The sequence below is a fragment of the Numenius arquata genome, chromosome 1 (genome assembly GCF_964106895.1).
Source record: "Numenius arquata chromosome 1, bNumArq3.hap1.1, whole genome shotgun sequence".
NCBI classification, from domain to species: Eukaryota; Metazoa; Chordata; class Aves; order Charadriiformes; family Scolopacidae; genus Numenius; species Numenius arquata.
In genome coordinates, this window is record NC_133576.1 from 10,547,668 (window position 1) to 10,572,611 (window position 24,944).

A 24,944-nucleotide genomic window follows, 5' to 3' on the forward strand; every position below is an offset into this window, starting at 1 on the left:
GCTGATTTTCTGTATTTTCTTTTTTCCTCGGATAACGCTGTCAACAGTGTAGAGATTCGGTGGATGTGTTTTCATCTCTCTAGGATGATGGCAGATGTAGGATGTTGCTCTAGAAGTTTTTTCCAGGGAAATAACATTAATCCCAGGTGATATTTTTATCATTCTACGTCATATATTATTCATGGTTTTATTATGAAGACCTTTCATGGTCTGTCACCTCTGAGAAAGCTGACAGTTTGTTTCTTTCCACAAGATTTAAATGCTTCTGTTAGCATCCTGAACCTGTTGCCTTAGAAATTTCAAAAAGTAAATTAGAAGGACTTCTACAAAATCTACACTTCATGGGTGGAAAAAACTACGCACGTTTGTGGCCACAATCTTGGATTTGTAGGGAGTGTGTTGATGAGAGAAATGAATGACCAAGTACTGCTTTCAGGGTAGTTTTTTTAATTGGATGGGTTTTCTACACTCTCACTGAGAGTGTCAAAACATGATGTATCCTGTAATCGGAGGCCAGTGGATTGCTCAAACATCTGTCCACGCTGTGCTGTAGGTATTTGGCATGATGTCAAGAAGCATGACTGTGAAGAAACTTTAATCCTTTAGGAGGTCTGGAGTCCTATGGTAGAGCCAACAAGCAAACAAAAATCTCCTTGGAAGTAAAGGTTTTGTGGTTTAGCTGAACCATTTCTTATCTTGAATAATTCCAGCTTCTCTCACTACTAGGAATTCCGTCTTGACAGTGCTGTTTCCAATGTGGATCGTCCTTTCAGGGCCGACAGTGCCTCTCCTACCTTTTCACTGTCTCCCTGGCAGCAATCTAAATGAGACACAGCAGTTTGACAGTATAGTAGAGCTCACGAGTATGCCTCCAGTTAAGTCCTTTTCCTTCTGACAACTGCCTCTGTTAGGAGATGTTGACTGGTAGTATGTCAGATCATGGATTTTCAAGATAACTTTTTTTATCACACTGTATCTCTTCAAACTCCTTGTCTACCTTTATTTTCAAGTCTTCTTCTTCTGATATATTTCTGTTGGGAGGTAACATTTCTTCTACAGGTCTATACTTCTGAAATTTTTTTTTTTTCTTCTTCCCATCCCTTATTCCAAAGAAGGAAGCATTGTCTCTAACAGTCTTTAATATCAGCAGTGTATATGGTGATCTTAGTTTCAGTCATCTTGGTTATATATACCGTTATGCACGTCTTGATTTGTAAGGCCTTTATGTTTGCATCTGGATACCTCTGATGTGTAGAATATCCGAGAGCGTTAGTCACGTGGCATTCCTTGTAGCAAAGCCCTTAAGTCTAGTGACAGTGATACCTGATTTAAGAAGGCAGGGAGTTCATTTTTGTTCTTATTTTGATGATTGCTTGGGACAAGTTAGGTCATCTCAGTAAGTGACTCTGCATTTCCCAGTGCCTCTGAATTTCTTTGACTTGATGAGCAAGGAGAAATGCAGTACTTTTCCTTTCTCCTAGAAATGTGTGCTTAGAACACATCCACATTTGGTAGGGATATCCCTTGATCAGGGGAAAATTTGGGAATCATAGTTTCCTTACTGAAATGCAGACATTCAGAAGTAGATGGTGCTTTTAATTTTACTAAAAATAATTTTTTCATGGTAGCCAAACTGAGGAGGAGAAAGTGTCATATGGGATTTGAGTGGTGCTGCGCAAAACCCCAAAGAATACACCATGAAAACTCCTCACCGGGTCACCAGAGGTTTTTATCCATGGACAGGAGCATCAAAACCCGTTGAAAATAGTATGCTATCTTTAGGAAAGAAAAGATGGGTAGAACATTTCCATGACAACCACCACAGATTTTCACCAGAAGTAGCATTAATTTTGATAGTGCAGAGAAGATTCAAGGTTTACTATTTGCTGTGCAGAGATTACCGTGGGTAAAGTGACCATTGAAAGTTTTTCAATTAAGCCACAACAAAGCTGCTGAAGATGAGTGAGAGGCAATTTGAAGTCGTTTTGCCTCGTTTAGTCTGAAGGAAAGGCTAACATCCTGAAAAATGGAAAAGGGCGATTTATAGAAAACAGTCCTTGAATGACTGCAACAATGCAGGATTATTTTATTTTCAGTCTTAAAAAAAATTGTGTGCTCATACTGAATAGGTCTAAAGATGCTAGAAGTAGGTGTGAGCTAGATGAAATCCTTGATGTGGTCATTGAATTTTTCACCAGTATTTGGGGAACCAGTAAAAAAACGATGAAGAAAATTTATTTTAGGAGATATTGAAGATATTACAAAAGCTACTTCTAGAAAATAACTTTGGATTTAATAGTTATGCAGGTTAGATAGCCACATGTCCACTTTATATACCTGCCTGTGTGTTGGGATTTTGTTTATTTACTACCAATGAGGGACTACTATGAAATAAATTACAGAACTCTTTACTAGTTGAGTTTGGTAACTACTCAATGATGAAGGGAGCTTAGTTTTTTCTACCTTTAATAGAAAAAACTTGGTCTTCCTAGTCATTTGGTAGTAGGAATTTGGAGGAAGGCTTTACTTCCTATGTACGCAATACACTATTTTGAAAAGATTTTAAGTGTACAGATTAGTCAGAAAATAGGAGAGGGGGTTTGTCAGCAAAGTGGCCTGTCTTGAAAGTCCGAAATGAGTATAGCCAAAAATTACAGCTAAAGCTTGTAAAGGTTGTCATAAGTAGAAGAGAATTCTTAAGTTATAAAAATAAGGAGAAAGAGAAAAATGTGAGGGGTTGAGGTAGTCAGTTAATTCACATAAGAAACTGATAAATGTTGTGCCTGTATTTTCAATAAATGAAATGATGATGTAAAACATAATGGGAGAGGATGAATAGAGCTCCGAGAGGGAATTGAAAATCCTTTCAATTTTGCTTCTGACTTTAAGGAAACAAATTAATACACAAATTGGGAGATGAGGCGAAACTAGGCAGATAAGTACAATAAGGAAGAATACGCTAAGGAAACTTGCTGATAATGAAGTTGGATGGTGTCATTGATGTTTAGAAACATTGGAACATCATATGGAGGGGCTACATAGTAGAAATGAGGTGAAATTGTGAAATAGGAAATAAAGATGCTCACTGTCAAGGATTTCTTTAAACTAAGAACTTTCAGGGATTGAAACTGAAGGTGTAAATTGATCACAGGAGACTAAAGTCCTGCAATCCCAAATAAAAGCAAATGCAATTTTTTAAGTTTGAGAAGATGTGTTTCAGATAAAAATGGAGAATTGTTAATAATGTCATGGATGGCCTGAGATATTATCTGGGCTGTTGTGTATGTCCGTGTTTGTTGATTCTCAAGGGCAGATTGACTAGAGTGGCTGCAAAGCCGTTTTCCTGTTAGGCGTGTCCTTTTAGCTCATGGTTGTCCATCTGGTGTTTGAGCTCATTTTCTTAGTTCTAAAATATATAAAATATTTCTTTCAAAATGCTTTAGAAACAACAAAAAAAATTTGTATTCTGAGTATTTGCTAGCCCAAATCTCTTTCTACAGTTAAAATCCAGGTCTTCCCCAAATATTTTGTATGTTTAATACACAGGTAGTAGTCACTTAAATTAAAAGCAGGAAGAAAATGTTATTGCCAAGCATATTGCAAGAAACATGAACACTTTTAAGACGAGACACCAAAACACGGGAAGAAAAGGGTCTCTAAGCTGTTAGGAATGATGTAGAGAACTTCCAGCATTCTGAGATCTATGTTTTTGCAGGACCTTTATCTTTAAAAAAAAAAAACATTTCAGGAAGAGCCTTCTCAGCAGAATTAGGCTGCTGAATTGCTTACCTACGTCCTCAGGTTTTTATGTTGCATTCAGTACAATCTGTGACTGATCTTGAATACAGTAGTTTTATGTCCCTTAACAGTTTTTTAAATCTCAGCTGGCAGAATACAGTAACACTTGAAGTGATGCCCAAAATGTCTTCTGTGAAAGTCAGTTCTGATCATCAAAATTCTTATAAACGATTGTCAGGTAGCAGCAACTTAAAAAGAGGCTCTAATAAGAAGCACATTTGGGTATCCTCTTTTATTTTTTTAATCTCTTAAAACTCTTTGTGCTAACTGAAAGAAGAGGAGGTTATAGTAGACTGGATAATACGTTTGATGTGTTTTAAGTAGGAAACCTCAGCTGTTGAGAGTCTGTATACACTTGTATTGCTCCATTTTAAAGTAAAAAGTGCACAGGAGATCATTTATTGCCTGATGATTCTGTGCTTATGGAGTTTGAGGTAGGTAGCATATTTAATACAACACATCAGGGCATTTGAAAGAGATGTTTAAAAGCCCTGTAGAGTAACTTTTTATGTAATGTAGCTTCCTCAATTTTGTATTACAGAGTTGCAGATACTTACAACATATTGGAGATTCTGCATCTGTATGAAGATGCATGGACATACCGAGATGTTTAGTATTTGGTTCCCAACCTATTTTTGGATTTTAACAGGGGATGTAAGGAGAGAAGCAACATCAGAATGGAGCACTAAGACTAAAGTCCTGATCCGCAGCCCGTTGATTTAAGGGAGGGTGGTCTTTCCACACAGTTTCATAGCTGTTGATTTATGTGAAGTAACTCCAAAGTGCAGCATTGTATATGGGAAAATCATCATGGATAGATAAAAATGCTGATCTACTGAGTTACATAAGATGGTACTTGGAAATCATAGTCTGAAAAGAGGCCCCTCTGCATAAACAGTGGCAGGATTAGAGGCTTGGGGTGAGGAGGAGGGGCACTGCTTTCTGAGCATTTTTGGTGGTTAAACCATCCTCACCTAAAATTTCTCTCTCCTTTTCATTTCTCTTGTAGGTCTTATCTGGATTGAAGGAACAAAGGGTTGGGTTGAATTAACTTAAAATGTAGATTTGGAGTGCAGAAAAGCTCCTGTACTGACTTGCAAAGTGAATTAGCTAAAAAGCAGCCTAAGACCCCTTCATGCAAAAGGAAAGACAGGGAAATATAATTAGTTTTGCTAACTCCCTATGTGGGGAAATGTAAAGATTTATTAGTGCAACTTTCTTTTTAGCCCAGGCTGTGTCCTTTGTCTCAGTTCCTAATAAAATATTTAACTTAGTCATGCCTTGCTGCTTCAGAGAGTAAAATAAATGTTTTTCAGTCTGATGTGAACAACTGGCACACTGAAGTGATAGTTCTGTGAAATTTTGCTTTACATTTTCTAAATCATTGGAAGTTGGGGGACAGTGGCCAAAAGTACATGGCTACAGAGATTAAGAGATGGAGACGGAATATAAAATGATGTGTTATTGAAGAGTAATTTTTTCTGACTTCTCTTTTTAATTGCATTGTAAAGGAATCATGACGACCTCAGGAAAAGAGAATTTCCGACTGAAGAGCTACAAGAACAAATCTCTAAACCCTGATGAGATGCGTCGCAGGCGGGAGGAAGAGGGTCTTCAGCTACGGAAGCAAAAGAGGGAGGAACAGGTGCGGTACTACAGTTGTGATAACTGTGACCAGTACTTAAACAGTCTTGTCTTGCACTATCTCTAACTCTTTGCTTCTCCAAAGCCGCTTCTTAGCAGCCCTAATCTGGCATCCTGCCCTGCCACATTCATACATAGTCAGTCTGAAATCAGAGTCACTTGCAGACGTTATTGCCTCTTCTGCAGGCAGTATAAAACTTAGACTGAGTGCTCCTCATTCGCTCGAGTGTAAGATTGGCCAGAGTAGCTTAAAGACAATTTGAACCAAGCTGTCTGACGTTGCACTGAAGGTGATTGAGGTTTGCGGGTTTTTTTGTTGGGGTTTTTTTCTTTTTTATTTTTGCTACCTGGGTTGTGGTGACTCAAAGAGTGGCAAGCTGGGGTGAAACGGAAGGAGACATTGCAGCTAGAATAGGAGGAGGAGAAAGTCTGACCAAGTCCTGATAGGTTGCAGTAATGATTTTCTTGAAGGAAGAAATTATGTCTTAAGTTTCAGTTCATTTATGAATTTGCAAAAGTTCATGCTCTGTTTTTGCCTGTAAGGCTGGTACCTTGAGTAGTGGATTTAGTATATTTTGTAAGCAAAATGATTGAGAAAAATGCTTGCAAACAAAGCTTTTCTACCTGCTCGTGTCTTGCTAGTTTTTGCTGCTTCATTCACATTGCAAAGTGGCAGGTGCTCTGCAGGTTTAATCCGGAAACAGCAGCAGTGATAAGATGATTAAAACCATCGTCTGGTAAAACCAGGTAGCACTGAACAGTCCTTCCTTTTGTTCTTAGTTGTGTTCATTGGAAACTTAAGAGATTGGTTCAATTTCAAAGAAAGTTACAATGAAGCCTTTTTCATCAGTGTTGAGGTTTTTGGAGTTAGAATGAAGATAGTAATATGCTTGTGTTTGGAATGGTAGGTCAAGTCTGTAATGTGTTCCGTTTAGTATCATTTTTACAGCATCAATACCAGATGCTTTGAAGAAGAGTCAGGGGAGAGTTCTGAGAGGGAATTGCAATGTCTTGTTGATTTTGCTCAGTAACTGCAGGTAGCGTTTCCAGACTACTGGCAGTGCAGAACATCATCAATCTTTATTTGTAAAGCCATTACTAAATTAGGAAAATGATGAGTTGTTTTCTGTCTTAAATTTGCATCTGACCTTCATTGGATCTGATTACTACAGGTTGGCTAAATAAAGTGTGTAGCAGTATTTCCTTCTGTTAAGGAAAATAGTTAGTCCTAATTGGACTAACAGTGAAATAAAAGTGGAGCTGCAAGGGAGTCTGCAGCTCTGCAATTTCAGACCTTGTGCAGGTTCTTCTCTTTTACGTATTTGGCACATAGGTCATAGAAGTTTGTTTAAATTCCCTGGGTTTTTTTGTTTGGTTGTTTGGTTGTTTTTTTAAAGCTGAACAATCCCGCAAAACACCCACAAAAACAACCTGAAGCCTCTGAATTTTCACATAAACCCAAACTTACACATTGGCAAGTTAAGATTATATTTGAGCAAGTCTGTTGAGCGTGAGTGGGTACATCATACAGTAGTTTAGAAGGAATAGCGTTCCACAGCCTTGGGTTGGTATAGACTTTGCAGTTTTGCATACTGTTTCCTCCCCATCTTCTCTGGAGAGCAGAGTAAAACAGCAGCAGGTCTGTTTCTGTCTTTCCTGTCTGCAGTGGTGCAAATCTGACATGGCTCAATGCTGGAGTCTTGTTTCCAGAACTCAGCAGGCCAAGCAGCAGCCCCAAACCCATTTTATCATTGCTACTGTTTCTTCCAATGAGACAACTGGATTAAGTGGAGAAGCTGTAGCCTCTCTAGCTCTCCTCAGGACATCTCAAACTGGGTACCTTCTCTAAGTGGTAGCAGCCAAATTGTGTTCATATCAGTATAATTTCTTGAGACCAATTCCATCTCATTGTCCTCCAAAGTCCTCTCTTTGCCACAGTAACTCAGTTTTCCTACCCTCTGCAGGTTTCTACAAAGGTCTGTTATACACAGCAGTTTTTCAGGTCTTTGAGCTCCAACATCCTCTGCCACTCAGTTGTAAGAAAGCAATTGTCTAGAAGCTAGAGGTAGTTCGTAGATGGAGGGGATGGTGAAGAAGAGAATATCGGTGAGGATTTTCCAGAAATGTTGGAGACCACTATTCTAGCACGTTGCTTTTTTCATTTACTCCATGACTAAACTTTCTCCGTTTGCTGTCAGGAGGAGTTCTGTAGCTAGTATACTAGCTTCTTTCATTTGGTAGCATATGTTATTTTTATTGCAGCCTAACATGATGTGCTGTGTGTATATCGGCTATATAATATATATTAAATACTTTCTCTCTAGTTGTTTAAACGCCGAAATGTTGCAACAGCTGAGGAAGAAGCGGAGGAAGAAGTGATGTCAGATGGTGGCTTCCATGAGGCTCAGATGAACAACATGGAGATGACTTCTGTAAGTGATGAGAAAGAAATACAATGTTTGTTGAAACTGAGCCGGCCTGTCATGCAGTGACTTGAGGGGAGTGGAATTCCAGAAAAATGTGAAATAAAGACATTTAGAGAGCTTATGGACAGCTTCTAAATACCTGTCTCAGTGAAGTGCCCTGAAATAGAATACTTGAGAGAGAAACGTTATGGATTGAGTGAGTGGTTGTTCAGTGGTTATGCTTTCAAGAAAACTAAATAAAATGTTACTGTTCCAGGCAGGCTGATTACTTCCTGGTTTTGATGTTCACCATTATGGGTGATTTTATCAACTGTTGCCCTGAGTTGTTGGGGTTTTTGAATCTGAAATTCATAATGCTTGAAATGTGAATATACAAACCAGGCAATGTGTTATTGCAATTTACAAAGTAAAAAAAGGGCTTGGTAGAAATCTCTGTTAACAGACTTCCAAGTGGCACAATTTTTAGGCAGGGTGTTGGAAACACAGCTAGACTGAGCTTATCTATCTGCACGTGGAATTCCAGGCTGGAATTTCATCCTACAGAAAAAGCTTTTAGTCGAAATTAGGCTTTTCTGCTTTCTCCCTGGAAAGAAAAATGGTAAGGGATTCAGGTTGTAGCAGAGAAGATAAAGGAAAATGCAGTCCTCACTCAAAGTCTGACCACTGATCTTCACACTTGTATCTGTATTCAAGAGTACGCAAATGATGTTTTCATAGAAGTCAGGCTGGGTTTGGTTTCTGTTGGTGGTTATACCTTCCTTGAAATTACTGAGAAATGACTATAAACAGTGGTAAATCACTAATAGAATATATTGTTTTACTGTTTAAGGTAGTCTTTAAAAATCAGACAAGTCCTAAATCCCATTTAGTCTTTTGTGTGGAAACTTACATGAAATGAGTAGATGGTTAAAAAGGCAAGGAGCCTGTCTAATTGAGGTAGGTACTACCATTATAAAGTTTACTATTTTAGGTATCATTAATTTCAGGGTCTTAAAAGTCGGAGCTGTTAGACAGCTGTTACAGACAAAGCTTAAGTACTTTCATCACTATCATGTGTCTCTCTATCTATCTAAGGGTTTGGATCAGATATATCTAAAGTTTTAGATCAGAAGTAGAAGGAGAAATCTGACTGTTCTTACGCTTCTTTACATGAATTTACATGTGTAATGAACAGAATGTTGGATTTTACCTGGCATAAGAAAGTTCGCTGATTTAATTTAGCTGTATTAGTGGAAACCTTCAGTGTTATGGAAAATTTAATACTCGATTATCATGACAAGCATTAGGTTTGTCAACTCTTCTGAAAATGACAGGCCCTGTACATTTTGCTGTAAGAGAATGACTCAAAATGTACATGTTGCAGAAATCTAAACAATAGCATAATCAAAGTGGTGTTCTTGCATAACAGTAATTTGTATTCCAATTTAAACTACCTTTTGTTGAAGCTGACAATTTTACATTTACTTTAGAGGAGAGGGGAAAAAAGGGGAGAGAATACCAGTGAGAGGTTCTGAAGAGCAATTTTCTTGCCATAGTTTAAGTAAAATTTGAATTTTGGCTTCCAGAGAAGAAAGACTACACTTAAGAATGATGGCGCTCATGTAGATGTACATGTATGATGACTCATTGTCCATACTGGTCTTATCCAGATTTTCAGTCAATAAGAGGTAAATTTAATAACAGTTTAGCTAATGTTGTATCCTTCTTGCCACTAATCCCAGATTTTCTTTTCCCTCTTGCTTTCTATTGCTCTCATTTCATCTCCCCGACTTGAATGCTAGAGTGCAGTCATCACCTCTGATATGATCGAGATGATTTTCTCCAACAGTCCAGAACAGCAGCTTTCAGCCACCCAGAAATTCCGGAAGCTTCTTTCTAAAGGTAAGGAGCTGAAATTACTTGGAGAAAAATGTAGAAGCATCCCTGGCATATGTTTTTACTTTGACAGCAATAAAGATTGAGTTTCATACAGAAATTTCTGGATGAAGCTCTGTTTTGCAAAATGTCAGCTAGGTGTATGTAATAGTTACTTCTGTTCTTGAAATCTGTAAAACTACTAAGTGATGCAGATGTGATGTCTGGTCTGTAATGTAAGTTTAAATATTGTAGGCAGTGTCTGATTTACTGAAGTTGGGCTCTACATGTGTTCACGCCAGAGTGACTTCGCAGGACTGCTGCTGTGAAATTGGTCTGCCTAAATTACTGGGTGCATTAGAGATTTGAATCATGTTGCCTCATTACCTCAAAATTCAAATTATGGTGACAGATAGGAATCTAGCCTTTTAGTAAAGGTAAAGCAGTATTCTAGAAAAGGAACACACTCTCAGAAAAGAGGAGTTGGTATGTCATTGTATATTATTTTGATGCAGTAACTTGAGAATTTCCCTACAAAGAAATGAATGTATCTAACTTTGCTTTTTGTTTTCAATAGAACCAAATCCCCCAATAGATGAAGTTATAAGCACACCAGGAGTTGTGGCCAGGTTTGTGGAGTTCCTCAAACGAAAAGAAAACTGTACATTACAGGTATACAAATATATCTATCTTCCAATATTATGAAAGCATTTGGTGATGCAAATTAGATAGAAAAAAAAAATCAGTGGTTTGTTTAACTAGCTGTACTTCCTCCCTTTTTTTTTTACTAGTATAAGAAAGCTATTTTACCTTCAGGGATTCTAGCAAGACCTCTGATGGGGACAGGAGAGAGAGACCTCTGAGATGTATTGTGTGATGGTTGGGTGGTATCCTTACACTGACTTTCTCATGTAACAAAAACGGAGTTTGAAATGTGGACCTAAAACGTGTAACTACAGTCTGTGTCAGATTTAAACCAGTTTATTGGTTTGCAACTTGAGTGGAAAGTTTGTATGCAACCTGATATTAAAAGGCATTCAGTTTTGTTTTTTTTTTTATTGCTTATAGGGCCTCTAGTATGGAAGCCTAAGACAGGCAGATAAGGGGAAACAAGCTCCTAATATTTAAGGACGTACTTGAATAGGAAGGGAAAATAAAGGTAGAGGATACTTCATCAAATGCAGATACGTCTCTAGTTTAAAAAACTTCAAAAGCAATTGTAGGCTGATTCAAGTTCTCATGGCCTTACTGGTATAGCGTGTATTGTATCGATTTTTACATGGAAAGAGCGAAAATTAGTCCAAGTTGGAACTTCCGAGCTTGTCCTAAAGAGTTCGTATGCTCTATTTTTCTTCTGTATTGTCAATGGAATATCCAGTAAAAACCGGACTTCTAGTATCACTGGAAGGAAAGGGTAACTTGTCTGGAATTCCTCTGTCCGGTTTTTTGTCTGGTGATTTCAAGACTTAAAAAAGCTCCCCTCTTCTCCGTGGCCATACTTAAATCATACGTGGACAAGTAAATTTGTCTCATGCAAAATCTTTCTGTAATGGAGAGAGAAATCTTAAAAAGGAGCAATACCAGACAAACTGCAGGATCATCCTTTGGATGAGATTTTCTTCCTGTTAATTAACTTTAATTATCATAAGGTAGTTTGTTTTTCTACCCTTTGCCATTTGCATGTGGCTGTTCCTTAGTTTACACATTGTGAAGCATCAGATGTCCAAGATAGGGAGGAGAGAAACTGCCACTCGGCTAACCTTTCTGTAACTTACACCATCTGAGATGTTAGAAGTGGTGCTCACACAAGGGCATCATCTAATTCACCCTTGATTCTAGTTAGATGTTGGGAAGAGCTCAGTTTAACAGAACTTTGTTCCACAAAAGATGGCAAGATCTTACGATTAGCTCATAATCAAAACTTATTTTATAGATAGTTGAAATAAAGTACAGGTTTGAGCAAGGAGAAGTACCTGCTATTTGGTTGTAAATTTGATTAATCTGCTTATACATTGTGTTTCTTCTCTGTTATGGGTGTATGACTAGAGAGAACGTGGGTCTCTGAGTTTTGCATAGTTTAACCTGGTGGTGCCCATTAGGAAGCCAAAGGGCAAGTTCTAAAATATGAGTAACAAACCTCTGTAGTTGAAAGATCACTAATAATCCTGCTACGCCATATCACAAAACACTGGATACTCACTTCAGAGAAAGTAAAATTATAGGAAAGCAAGTACCTTTTATGTTGGCCTTAAACTTTGGCCTGAATGTTTCGCTTCTAGTTCATTAATGATGTGTCTTGCAGTTTTGACATTGTGTGTTTCTGCTTTATTGCAGTCCGTACTCTTTATGTATTACAATGATGTATTTTGGAATCACTTATTGTGATCCCATCATACCAGAAGATAATTTCTCCTTTAGTTAGTCAGGAGGGCAGGATTAATTGTATTTTTAAAACTGAAGTCTTAATACTTATTAACACTTAAAAATTAAAAGCCTTACAAGCCTAGGCTTAATTGTTTAGTTCTTATTTCAGGCCCATTTCAGAATTCTGTGCATCTGCTTAGTAGGAATTGCTTTTATGGTTAAATCCTGAATAGATTTCTTTGCTACTCTTCAGAGATAGCTAGTCTTGGAAGGTATCAGGGTTTTCACTGGAACACACTGATGTTGATCCAGCAGTAATACAATTCATTAATAATGTTAAAATCAGTCATTTATAGGATACAACTTTTCATTTTTATTGTTCATTGATTTTTGCCTTTTCATTCAACTTTTAGCAGTCTTTTAATTCTCTAGATTCTGGGTTTATCTCATAGGATTTAAATTTGCTAGTGTAGTATAATAATTTTTGGACTGAAAAGCATGCAGAAATCTACCAAAGTAGATTTCTAGGATCTGTATTTTCTGAGGTCTCTATCAGGAAATGTTAAAATTTGCATTTCAGTTTAAAAAGTTAATGTTTTTGCACATTGAGATTAAAAGAAAAATAAATTACAGAAGCAGTTAAATCAAAAGATGTGCAGTGTTGATTCAGGAGCTCAGTTTTGCTTCAAGTCTTGAATAAAACCATCATACGCTAATAACTCTTGGCAGAAATACTGATCACCAGAGTTGGAGAGAAGTACTTTGCTGTGGTTGCAGAATTCTACCAGATTGTGATCACAAAGGGTTTTTTTTTTAAATCTCCTTTACTTTTTTTTAAATTTTATTTTGGGGAAGAGTTTTTTTTTCATGGCTTTTATTTGCTTTATATCGATGAAGTTTTGTCAAAGATTGTCTCTTCATGCATCTTCAGGAATTTCATTGCTGATTCAGTGAACGCAGGTATCAGATGTCTTGTGGGAAGACTCATTTTTTCTGTATACGTTCTTAGCCAGTAAGGAAAGGCAGTAGAACAGACCAAAGGTAATATAATTGCTTAGGAAAAAATAATACTTGAAAAGTCACAGCAATCCTGATATTCTTCTCATAAGGAACTTCTGCAAATTTTGATTTTGAGTGATATGAGTAACTCTTAACTGTGTCGTTCTGATTCTTACTTTGCAAATTGTCTATGTTAATGAGTAATATCTCATGCTTTCTCTATGCTAATTCTTTTTGTCTTTAAAAGACATTTAGTCTTCATTATTGGTGTGGCACAGAAGGTTTCTAGTAAACTTTCTTTTGTGTTTGGTTTTCCAGTTTGAAGCTGCGTGGGTGCTGACAAATATTGCCTCGGGAAATTCCCTTCAGACTCGAATAGTGATCCAAGCAGGAGCCGTCCCCATCTTCATAGAGCTGCTTAGTTCAGAGTTTGAAGATGTACAGGAACAGGTAAAGATTAAGAAGGGTGTTGGGGTTTTTGTGTGTATGTGTGGTGGTTTGTGGGGTTTGGGGTTTTTGTTTGTTTAGGTTGCTTTGTGGTGGTTTTGGTTTTTTCCTTTCCCAGAAAGGAACAAGGATGTTCCGTAAGAAAGCCTCTAGAGAAAATGTAGTGTTTGGCAGTTTTGCACAACAGTCCCTTTCTACCTAGTATGTGTTAAGATGTCTAAGCAAGTATCGTATTTTTCTTTTTCTGGAAATTATATTTGACGGCAGTTAATGGGGTAATGCATTTTGATCTCTAATGGGTTAAAGTTTTTCTGTGTATTGAGGAACTCAAGAAGCCTGGTTTAAAAAATTGCTCTTGGGATGGAAAGTTCATGCTTGTTTCTCCTGAAGATAAAGCATGAGTGGAAATTATAGTTTCTCTACCTTCCTTACAGAGTAGCTGAGTATTCTTTAAGGCTGAAAGGGGGTCAGTGTAAAGCAAACATTTGACTCAATAATTTCTGCATGAGGTCTGTAACTTGTGTTTGAACAAGGATGTATTTCAGACATATAATCTTGCTTTGAAGATTTAGGATGATGAAATATTAATCATGTTAACTAATAGATTTTCAGTTACTCTTAATCCTAACTTGAAAGTATGTATCTTTACTGTACAAATTTGACTAGCTTTGGCTCCGGCTATTTGCTTTTGTTTCATTGTCTACTCAATTAGTAAGCTCTCTGTTTTTTCCTATAGCTACTTACAGACCTGTCGCGACGGAGGGAAGACAGGGCCACTCAATATGAGTGATCAGCAAGCTTCGTTTATTGATTCACACAGTGCCCTTTTATGTTCTAACATAATTAGCTCATACATATTACAAAAGTTAAGCTCATGATTGGTTAGTTCTTAGAAAGATCAACTCCACCCTTGGTTCCTTCTTTACAGTTACTTTCATCCTCTTTTCCCATGCCTGAGCAGCTGCAACCTCTCTGTTATCTTACAACAATTATAGTCAAGGACGAGGTGTCTTTACCAGCCCAGTAGTTACGGGGGCTGAATCCGATGTTTCTCAAACTTTTGCTCGGCCAGCTGGATCATGTCTACGTGACCCTTCTCAGCTAGCCATTCTCCCACAATTCCCCCGTTTTTATTTTGAATGACATAGGCTTGGTTAAACATCCGTAACACAAGGGTTTTCATACAAGACAACACACAACTCACACAAAGCAACGCTATTAGTACAATGATTAAGACTAGCAATCCTGTCTGTAAAAGGTTTCTCAGCCATCTGGACAGACCCAATCAGTCTCCAAGAGCACCCCTATAAGGCACGTAGTAAATGGGGAGCGGGGTGTTGCTAGGCTTGCACAAAAGCTGGTCGTGTTGAGTGATCGAGCTAAAGTTATCCACACATTTTCTCGTGGGTCAAACATCTCACTATATGGGATGGCTCTTATGCTTACAACTAAGGCAACTCCTATAAAGCTTTCTATACCTAAATTAACCATTTTCTCTGTTTCAACTTCTAAGCAAATAGCATGCACATAATACCTAGGGGTTACAGACCCCACAGATTGTACAATTAATTTCTGTCTTTGCGACCTCGTGGTTCACACTCAGGCGCAGCGGTCTCAGTCCGTTGGTTTATGGTGATTAGTCGGGTCACCTTCAGCGGTGACTTCAGGGTGGTCGATGGCAGGCCTTACCCAACGGCTGGGAACCCAGATGGTACCTTGTCCCCTATGGTCCATCGTAGAAGGGGTGATTTGCGAGCAAGGGTCAATCCTCCTACTCCTGCAACCGTGGCATTGCTCGCATAGGTCGGCCATTGAGCCGGCCACTTATGCGTGCTGATTATGGAAATGTCAGCGCCAGTGTCTAGAAGAGCAACAAGTGATATAGTTAGGTTGGCGTATTGCACAGCAACCGGGCGTTGTGGCCTTTGGCGCAAGCCGACAGTTAGTAAGGCCATTTGTCCTGTAGATCCAAAGGCTCCTTGCCCTCGTGGCTGCTCTTGCAGCGGTGGAAGGGCTCCCGCAAGATGTGGTAGGGGAATTAATTGCGCCACCTTGGTGCCTTTAGCGATGAAGAGCGGTGGAAATAACGTGTGGGCCATGATCTGGATCTCACCGTGGTAATCCTTATCAATCAGTCCCACCAACACATTAAGTCCCAGCATGGTGGCTGATGAACGGCCTATAAGTAGTGCTCCGACAGCTTGTCCATTGATACAGATTGGTCCTTGAGTGCTAGTAGCAATCTGGACAGGCTTTGAGTCCAACAGGGTACAATCTACTGCTGTTGCCAGGTCCAAGCCGAGGCTTCCGCTTGTGGCTGGTCTGAGCTGAAGGGATTGAGTGCTGCCGGATATGCAGCCGCTTTTTGTGTCGGCGCGGGGCGGCTCTTCCCGCTGAATCGTCCGTTTCCCGGTTTGGAAGCGCGACATGCAGTCTCATTGTGGTTGTCTGACCGGCAGTTTCTGCACCATACTGAGCCGGCGTCGCAGTTCCGTCTGATGTGTCCAGCAGCGCCGCAACGGTAGCATCGTGGGCGAGATGATTCACTAGCATTTAATCGATGAACGGAGGCTTGCAAAGGAGCAAGGGCTGCAAGAACTTGACTCTGCGTAGCCTGCGCGTGTTCCTTTAAACTATTCCCTAGTTCCTTTACTGCCTCAACTAACATTGCCTGTGGCCCTACCGGTACCTGAGCCATCCTTTCTAGTCCTTCTTCGATAGTCCATGTCCCTGGCAATGTAGCCAAGATGTTGCGTGTGGCCGGATTACTATTTTGTATAGCACACTGCTTTAGTATAGTGCCTCTGAGATAATCGGGCACCCCGGCCGCCTGTATGGCGTCTGCTACTCGATCTATAAATAGGCCAAATGATTCCTCTCTTCCTTGCTTAATACCCATATATTAAGGGACTCTTTTTTTTTTTTTTTTTTTTTTTTTTTTTTTTTGAGTGAACGGCTTTTGCTTTTTTTTTTTTTTTTTTTTTTTTTTTTTTTTTTTTAGCTCGGTGTTGCAACGGGGCGTTAGCGACTGCCCGCCACGGCTTTATCAACTTTTTGGCTGATTTATTATCGCATATAACTTCGTCAAACAATTTATCCTCATATTTACGCCATTCCTCGTGTTCAAAAACCGTATCTGGATTATCAAAGCAACCTCTCGCTACTCCATACGCTGATAACCCAGGCAACTCCCTTTTACAATTTATACCCTGAACGCTCCGCTTTTCTAAAAAGCATTTGAGCAAATCATATGCCGCTTGTCTGTTCATACCTTCATTATCTATACCCTAAATGCTCCGCTTTTCTAAAAAGCATTTGAGCAAATCATACGCCGCTTGTCTATTCATACCTTCGTCAGCGCGCTGTTGCAGCCTTCCAGACTTCGGCGGCGCGTAGCCGGCAGGACACTCTCTATAGGTGCTCCAGGGCGCGGGGACCTTTTCCTTTAATCCCTTTCGCTCTCGGGCGCGGGGACCTTTTCCTTTAATCCCTTTCGCCTCCTGCGCTGCTTACAGGACCAGCACTGAGACTCCGTTGACCGTGGCTCGCAGGTTCAGCCCTCTGTAGGGTCCCTGTTTCGGGCGCCATTTGTCGCGACGGAGGGAAGACAGGGCCACTCAATATGAGTGATCAGCAAGCTTCGTTTATTGATTCACACAGTGCCCTTTTATGTTCTAACATAATTAGCTCATACATATTACAAAAGTTAAGCTCATGATTGGTTAGTTCTTAGAAAGATCAACTCCACCCTTGGTTCCTTCTTTACAGTTACTTTCATCCTCTTTTCCCATGCCTGAGCAGCTGCAACCTCTCTGTTATCTTACAACAATTATAGTCAAGGACGAGGTGTCTTTACCAGCCCAGTAGTTACGGGGGCTGAATCCGATGTTTCTCAAACTTTTGCTCGGCCAGCTGGATCATGTCTACGTGACCCTTCTCAGCTAGCCATTCTCCCACACAGACCATAGCTTAAGCTTTTCTGGAGCAAATGAAATTAAGCTCTGAATTCTCATAATGGGGGTATTTCTGTGGTGGTTGGTTTGTTTTTTGGTGACCGTTCTCTGAACATTGCTTCGTTTCAGTATCTTTTTGTGGTGGTGAAATTACAAGTGCTGAATATTCCAGTAGCGCTGTTCCAGCAATGCTGTTTGCAGAGATAGTACCTCATTTTCGTTTCTACTTGATACTTTGGTGTGTAAATATCCAAGATGTTTTTGCGGACTCTTTGCCACAGAAGCTGACTGCGAGCTCAGGTTAAGCTGATTATCCAATATGATCCATTATTCTTTTCAGAGTCACTGACTTCCAGGGTTCAGTTCTCCATCCTGTAAGTGTGACTTCTATTCTCTGTTCCTAGATGTCTGACCTTGCATTTGGCTGTATTGAGATGCATGATTGGAGGAGTCCCGACGCATAAGCATTGGACTGCTTTGTGTAACTTGCCTTTCTCTCTTATAGCTGACTCCAGAATGTACCACCTGTACTCAAGGTTGCCTAACATTTTCCACAAGACAAACAGATTTTTATTTTTTTTTCAGTTGCTTATAATTTTCTAGTTTTTCCACTCTGCAGCTTCCCATTTCAGTGGCCTATGTCAGGCTGGATTATTTTGGAAAAGTTTTTTTTTTTTTTTAAGAGAAATTTAATTCAGCTGCTTGAGAAAACTACATTAGCGGAAATAAGGTTTGGTTTTGATTGTTTGGTTTTCTTTTTTGGTCCATTTTTGTAGCTTTTCTTGAGGAAATAGGTCTTTGTTGTTGTAGAAACTAGAACTGTGATAGGGAGCTTGCCAAAATGACGGGTACATGCCATGTTCTGCCCATGTGAAAATCCATCCAGACTTGGCTATATAATGCTTTTTAGAGTTTGGGTTTTTTGGGATTGAAATGGGTTGCGTTACTTTCCAAATTCAACCATCACTTACACAGTGCTGTTCCTTCAGTATAATGGGTGCATTGAGTGTGGTAAGGGCTACTCCATTTTTTTGCTCCTAATGATAGTCTGCGTAAGAGCTAACTTTTTTTTATTAGGTTGTTGTTATCATCCCTGCTGATGTTCAGAGAGCAGGTGAGAAGAGTGAACCTGTTTAGAATGAGTTGTGCAGCTTTCAGCCTTAAGATGTGTGAATTAACAGAAGAGCTTAGGGGCCACAGTTAAGTAGTTTATCTGTCGTCTTCCCCCTCTGCCTCCTAATAAACTGCTGACAATGTTAAAATTCAGATTGCAGTCAGAGTGGGTTATAATCACTGGAAAATATTTTTCCATGCAATTCAGGTGCTGAATCCGTGATCCCTTTGTTACCACTAAGTCACTAAATACCAGTTACAAATTGCTCTGTAGTAAGCTGTAGCAAAGAAGGAAAATATACCACTGCAAAGTGTTACTTACACCTTTTCACGGTGGGTTTCTGTGCTGCAGGTCTGGAGGTTGCAGCCCTGCTCAAAGCTGACTTTGAGTTTAATGCAGGCCAGCATGAAAGAAATTCTGTTGTTCCCGACAGCTTTGAAAAAACCCAAACACTTCACCATACTATCTACTAAAAAATTAAAAACATTAAGCATTTAAATATTAGCTCTTGTACTTCTGCATTGCAGGATAGCATTAGTACACAATTGCATAGTATTTTTCCAGATGACTCTCATCTCATTTAGTATATGTACAGATTGTTGCCCTGGTAACGAAACAGCAGGTAGTAAGAGAGACTATTATTTGTCACACTGTGGCCCTGTTTGTTAAAGTGTGAACACACTGTAGTGAATGAAGGAGAGAAAAGGGAAGAGATTCTTACGATTAAGGCAATTGCAGGTTTCAGAGATAAATGTATCTACTGCTTAGTGTCTGATGCTGGACAGCTTGCTTATATCAGTTTTCAGTAAATAGATACTAGTTCTGTGGTTTTTGAATGCTCAATGTGAAATATTTGCATTTCAATTTGTAGTTGAGAACAACTCAGCACTTTTGCAAGTGACTTTTGTAGTTAGATCTGTGTTTTGAGCAGATCTGGGCTTTTCAGGATGGATTTCTGAAACTGGAAGATACTTGGCCTTGATTTTCTCCAGTGTAAAATGGTGGTTCTTACCTTCTCTCACAGTAGTGCTATGATGATGATTATTTGCAAGCAACTCTTGCTGCATTTGTAACGAATTACAAAAATACAGGAAAATACAGAAAACAGAACTACGTGTTCAGGACACATTAGCCAGAAGTTAGCCCTGCAACTGTATAGTAAAGAATTAAGAGAAAAGGAAATATTGAAGGCTGTGTCTAGTAAGCCATTCTTTGTGCTAAGTAGGATAGTAATTCTGTAGAAGGAAATGTAAGTGATAATATAATTTTGAATAGGTATCATAGCATCAATTTAAAAAAAATTAATATTATTTTAATTTGACTTACTGGATAATCATTATCCACTGTTTCTGTTTTACAGTATCTAAGTCTTACAGACTTACACTGTTGAATTTGTCTTTTATGTCAAACTTCTCTTAGCAGTGGCTCAGGAACAAATACCAATTTACCTTACCTGATCGTTATTTTTCATATTTGTAAGCTTGTTTTAATCTAATGTGTTGCATTGTTTCTTTTGCATATGCCGGTTTCTGAGTCTAGTGTGATTCTTAATGGTTTTAAAGAAAACTGTGAGAGAATCTTTATGTTTATTAAACTACATATATCTTAATGAAATTATATCTTGTGTACAAGATCTGATTCCCATTAAGCTATGCAGGCTGACATTCAATTACCCTGCCATCCTTTAACTCTTCTCTTTAATTATTTGCATTGTGTATCAGTCTTTCTCAGAAATTCCCTGTGATCACTGTTCAAACCGTTTGGCATCCATTTTTCCCACCAAAGAAGCTGAGTTCTGTGACAGAAGCTATGTCTCTCTTATTTATGAAAAACTCTTTGGCTACATCTGTTTTGTTTGTCTCTGGTTTTGGTGTGCTGTTGTTTTAGATTTAGTCAGTGGCATATGTCGTAACTTTCTTCCACTTATTCCAATTTTTTTCTTCCAAAAGACATCTAGAAACGCCAGCCTGAAATTGTTTATGTTGAAGTACTCCATCAGAGCCCTTTAGACATGCTTAAGGTTGATCTAGCTTCAGCAGTCTTCTAACTGCTGTTCTCTCGAGTGCCCTTGCTGAAGTATTTAAAACTCAGGTGTCAACTTCGGTTTCCTTGATGAATGTTGAATTTCCTTCAAAAACCATGCAAGGCATTACACTCCCTGAGACAGCTGAGATCGTCTCATGGTGACATATATGTGTCATTGTGCTCTGCTGGACAGCCGGTGGCAGAAGCATTCCCAGCTGCCCTGTTCTCCTTTGGGAATGTTTGTGTTTTCATCTAAAGCAACCAAGGTGTTTTTCCCTCAGTATTTTCCCATTTCTAGTTGTATTGCTATTCCTTTTGGTAACCATCATTTGTTTGGCAGAGGTGACCCGTGAGTCTGGTGTCCAAGTTCTGCTTGGCTTTTACATCAGCAGTTCTGCTAACTAGGTCATAGTAATCAAAATTGGGAAAAACAGTTGAGGCATGAGTATGAGCTACCTTCTCTGTTTGTGTGGATGAGATGTGAGAACGGAACTGTGATCACCCCAGCCACTGAAAGAAAGGTATTTTCTGTGTTGGGGCATAGTAGAAGTTATCTCCTAGGAATCTGCCCTTCTTGTATCCTTCCTTGTGCCCGCTAATCCAATCACACTTGTATGCAAGCTAATCTTCAGTCTTCATCCCAGCATTAGCTCCATTTCCGAAGTCGGCAGCCAAAAATAAAGTGTTGATTCTCACTTCATAGTATTTCTTCTCTACCAAGAGGCATAGATTCTATGCACTGTTGGTGGTTGGTTTAGCACTTGCTTTACATATCTGAAGGCCCAATGAAATAATGGGTGAGAGCCTTCAGAATCCAGGGGAAAGTGGAAGGTTCTCAGAAAGCACAAGGGCTATTCACAGAAGGCACCATGTGGATCAACAGTACTCTAGAGAACTTGCGCTTTACTGTTGCTGACTGCTGAAGTTGTCCAGCACTGCAAGAAAAAACAGTATAGTTTAATAAGGAGTAAAATAAACTGGAGACCTGCAACAATCCCTACCCCACTATGGCAATAAATGGAAATTTATACAGGTGTATTATTGATGCTGTCAATTGACAACACGGCATTTTCATTTTCAGTTTACACACAACTTTGCTACCTAAGATGTTGGTTAAAAAGCCATACTACAAATCTTAAAACTAGAGGTTTTCATCTTCAGGTCTGGATGTGGATATTGGAAAGTACCGAAATTGGATTTTTTTAAAAACTCTGACATTTACTGGAATTAAATATCCTTTTAACCTCTGCAACTGTCCAGAAAAGAAGATGAAAATATTTGGGATGTGTAGAATGAAGGCAAAATGGTATGGCAAGCAAGCCATTTGCATCTTGAGGAATGCAGAAGAGGAGCAATGGAAATCACTGAGCATTATTCAGACAAACTCTGAAGGCATTTGACATTATTCACATGTCCTCTGTGGGAGCCATGATGAAGCTTTGTATTTATAGCAGTGTCTGAACAGTTTAAATGAGCTTTGACTTAAGTTCCTCACTTATCTGAAGAGATGAAATAATTCCTTAAGGAAAGACATCTTCCTTGTTGAATGAAACTGTGCATATTTTCAAAGATATTTCAATTTCTCGCCATCTTGTGTACTACGAGTCATTAGTGTCATAAGGATTTTTTCCAATATCCTCACTTACCAGGTCCTGTGATACCAGACTACTCAGCCAGACTTCTCTTGCTGTAAGAAAATCAAGAGTGGGAAAGCAGCAGAGATGCTATCTGACTTCTCTGGTCAGACTTTTTGATGTGAGATTTGCTGTTGCAAAGCCAGTCTGTCATTTAGGGTCAGAATGGATTCCTGGATTAAGTGATTATCACTGTTGTCAACCCTAAAAATAGGTATTACTATAATAGCAGAAACAAAGTCCACAGACAAGAGAAATACAGCTTCCAGGGGTGTTTTAACACGTGTAAGGGTGTCCAGGCAAGGAGGTTGTATCTTCAGACAAAGTTACCCACATGTTCAATAAAAGGAAATGACTACAAGTTCTAACTTTCCCCCCTAAACATTTTTAAAAGATCCACAAGCTTATTTAGAACTGGTTAAAATCTTTGATTCTTTCCTCGTGCGTTTCATTGCTGCAGAAATACAGGCATAGCAATGAGCATGGCTTCTTACAGTTCTAATACAAATTACATTTTACAGGAGTTGGCATACGTTCTCTCTTAAGTTAAATTTTTCCAGTAGCCGCCTTGTCCGTCTTGAGTCCATGAGGCTGCCAGACCCAAGGTTACACTTTTATTTCAGGCAAACCATTGCTACAGCAGTTGTAAAATAATAAGAATGGGAATGAAAAATAAGTTTTCTTGGTGTAGATCAATTTAAGGAGGATATCACAGAATAGTAATTGCTGTGCTTTTTCACAGCAAAGGTTGGTATAATCTGGTGCCCTCTCTCTGTGGCTGACAGCAGGAACCTGGACAACAGTAGCAGAACAAAGCAAACTAATTCTTCCCCAGAATAGTCTCCTAGTCTCTTAACAACTTGTAGTTTAGGGACTTTTGATCTATTGATCGATCTATTTATGGTTTTACTGGTAATACTGATACAGGGGAGGAGACTTTTTGTGTCTGGCAAACCGACCTCTGTACCTATGTTTTGTATATACATTTTGCTACCTGGTTTTAACTGTATTAATTCTGCAGATATTTGCTAGTGTTTTGGGCCTTCTGGAGTATTTGGAGGAGATTTTTGAAGTAGCATCTTTTTGCCACCTTTTAAAAACATATCACAGTAGAAATCTAATGTAACAAATCAATTGACTTCTTACTGCTAATAAATAAATAAGCTTATTTCAGATTCTCTCAGAATTTCCTTAAGGTAGCAAATTTGGCTTACTCTGTCAGTTTTTTAGAGGAGTAATTTATTTCAAGCAGAGATAAAGAAAAATACGTTTATTTTGTGTGGGAAACTTAACTGTTCTCAGGTGGAGAAAGAGTTACGCACCGTTACACACTTTACTGCAAATAAATGCATAGTCTTCAACTGAGGAGAAATTTGGGGAAGACATTCAGCTGCTGTCAGTGATAAGTCAGATTGCTTTTATCTTCTATGTGCAGTACTGGAAGTATTTCCAGTGTTGTGTAGCCATTATATGGGTCTTACCAAGTAAGCAGATGCAGGCATCTATTTGCTATGACATTTAGCCCTTTGGTAACTTAAAAGCAGATGTGTGTTTCATACACTTTTTTTGTGAGACAAAATACCGTCTGTAAATCACATGACATTTATAAAATGACTTTTATACTTTGTATAGACTTAGTTTAATTTTTTTTTTCAGTTACAGCTCTCATACTAGTGGATAGGGATATCAAAAACACCACTTGACCCAAACATATGTCAAAAACAATCAAATCTTTCATTCTTATTGTATTACAGAAAATGGATTTCATGCTGCTTTAATTATATTCTGATATTTTAGATCTTTTATTCTCAAAATGAAGAGTTACAGTAGCTCTGATATCCAAGGGAGAAAATATCTGTCCTTGCATTATGTCATGCATATATCTAATACTGGTTCTGTCTGTGTAGTTTTCTCTTAAAGAATATATGCCAATGTCCATCTGAACTCTTCGATTCTGAATATTGGTTTATCTTGCATTTAGAGTCTCATTTCATCTATCTTGGTGTCAGCATTCTTAATATGACTGCATAAACAACGCATGCTTTTATGGCTTCTTAGGAAATACTAATATGGGCTGTTCTACAGAAACATTTTTGGGTAGATAGACTTGCTTGACCTGTGCTATGAACCGTCTGGACTTGAACCAACTCTGAACCAGGAGGAGTGTAGAATTAGTCTGTTACTAAGCCTGAGAAGATAAGCTCATCTCTTATGTTGTGGACAGGGCAAGGTTATGTCTGCCTGCAAAGTCTTTGGAGACACACGTGTTGGCTGTTTTGGTATTCCTCTTAGGTCTGTGTAAATATTCCTGAGTCATATAATGAGCTTGAGTGTATATATGTAATACTCAAACAAGAATGCATTCCACTTTTCTATATTGTCCAGGCTCTAACAGTGAGAACAGAGTATCTCCCACTCTGATACATACGCTGAAGTGGTTGAATCGTGAGAATGAAAGCAATCACTATTCTGTTCTTCGTTGCAGGCAGTATGGGCTCTTGGCAACATAGCTGGAGACAGCACTATGTGCAGAGACTACGTATTGGACTGTAATATCCTGCCCCCTTTATTGCAGTAAGTCTGTTTTAATACATTTTCCAGAATTTTGTTTGAGTGTCTGATAAGACTGAAGTTCGGGTTTTGTGTTGAATATTAATAACTATTTTTTTTATTGTGGACTAATCAG

At 38.8% G+C, this 24,944-nt stretch overlaps 1 protein-coding gene across 1 annotated transcript in view; it reads left to right on the forward strand.

Moving 5' to 3' along the window:
• The first annotated feature begins 5,314 nt into the window (after nt 1-5,314).
• The window catches only part of KPNA1 (karyopherin subunit alpha 1), a 41,754-nt gene continuing 22,124 nt past the window's right edge, over nt 5,315-24,944 (forward strand). Inside the window, exons 1-6 of the mRNA XM_074157485.1 lie at nt 5,315-5,443; nt 7,767-7,874; nt 9,650-9,749; nt 10,300-10,394; nt 13,404-13,535; nt 24,744-24,832. Coding sequence (XP_074013586.1) covers nt 5,315-5,443; nt 7,767-7,874; nt 9,650-9,749; nt 10,300-10,394; nt 13,404-13,535; nt 24,744-24,832 — 653 coding nt within the window. The remainder of the gene's footprint in view (nt 5,444-7,766; nt 7,875-9,649; nt 9,750-10,299; nt 10,395-13,403; nt 13,536-24,743; nt 24,833-24,944) is intronic.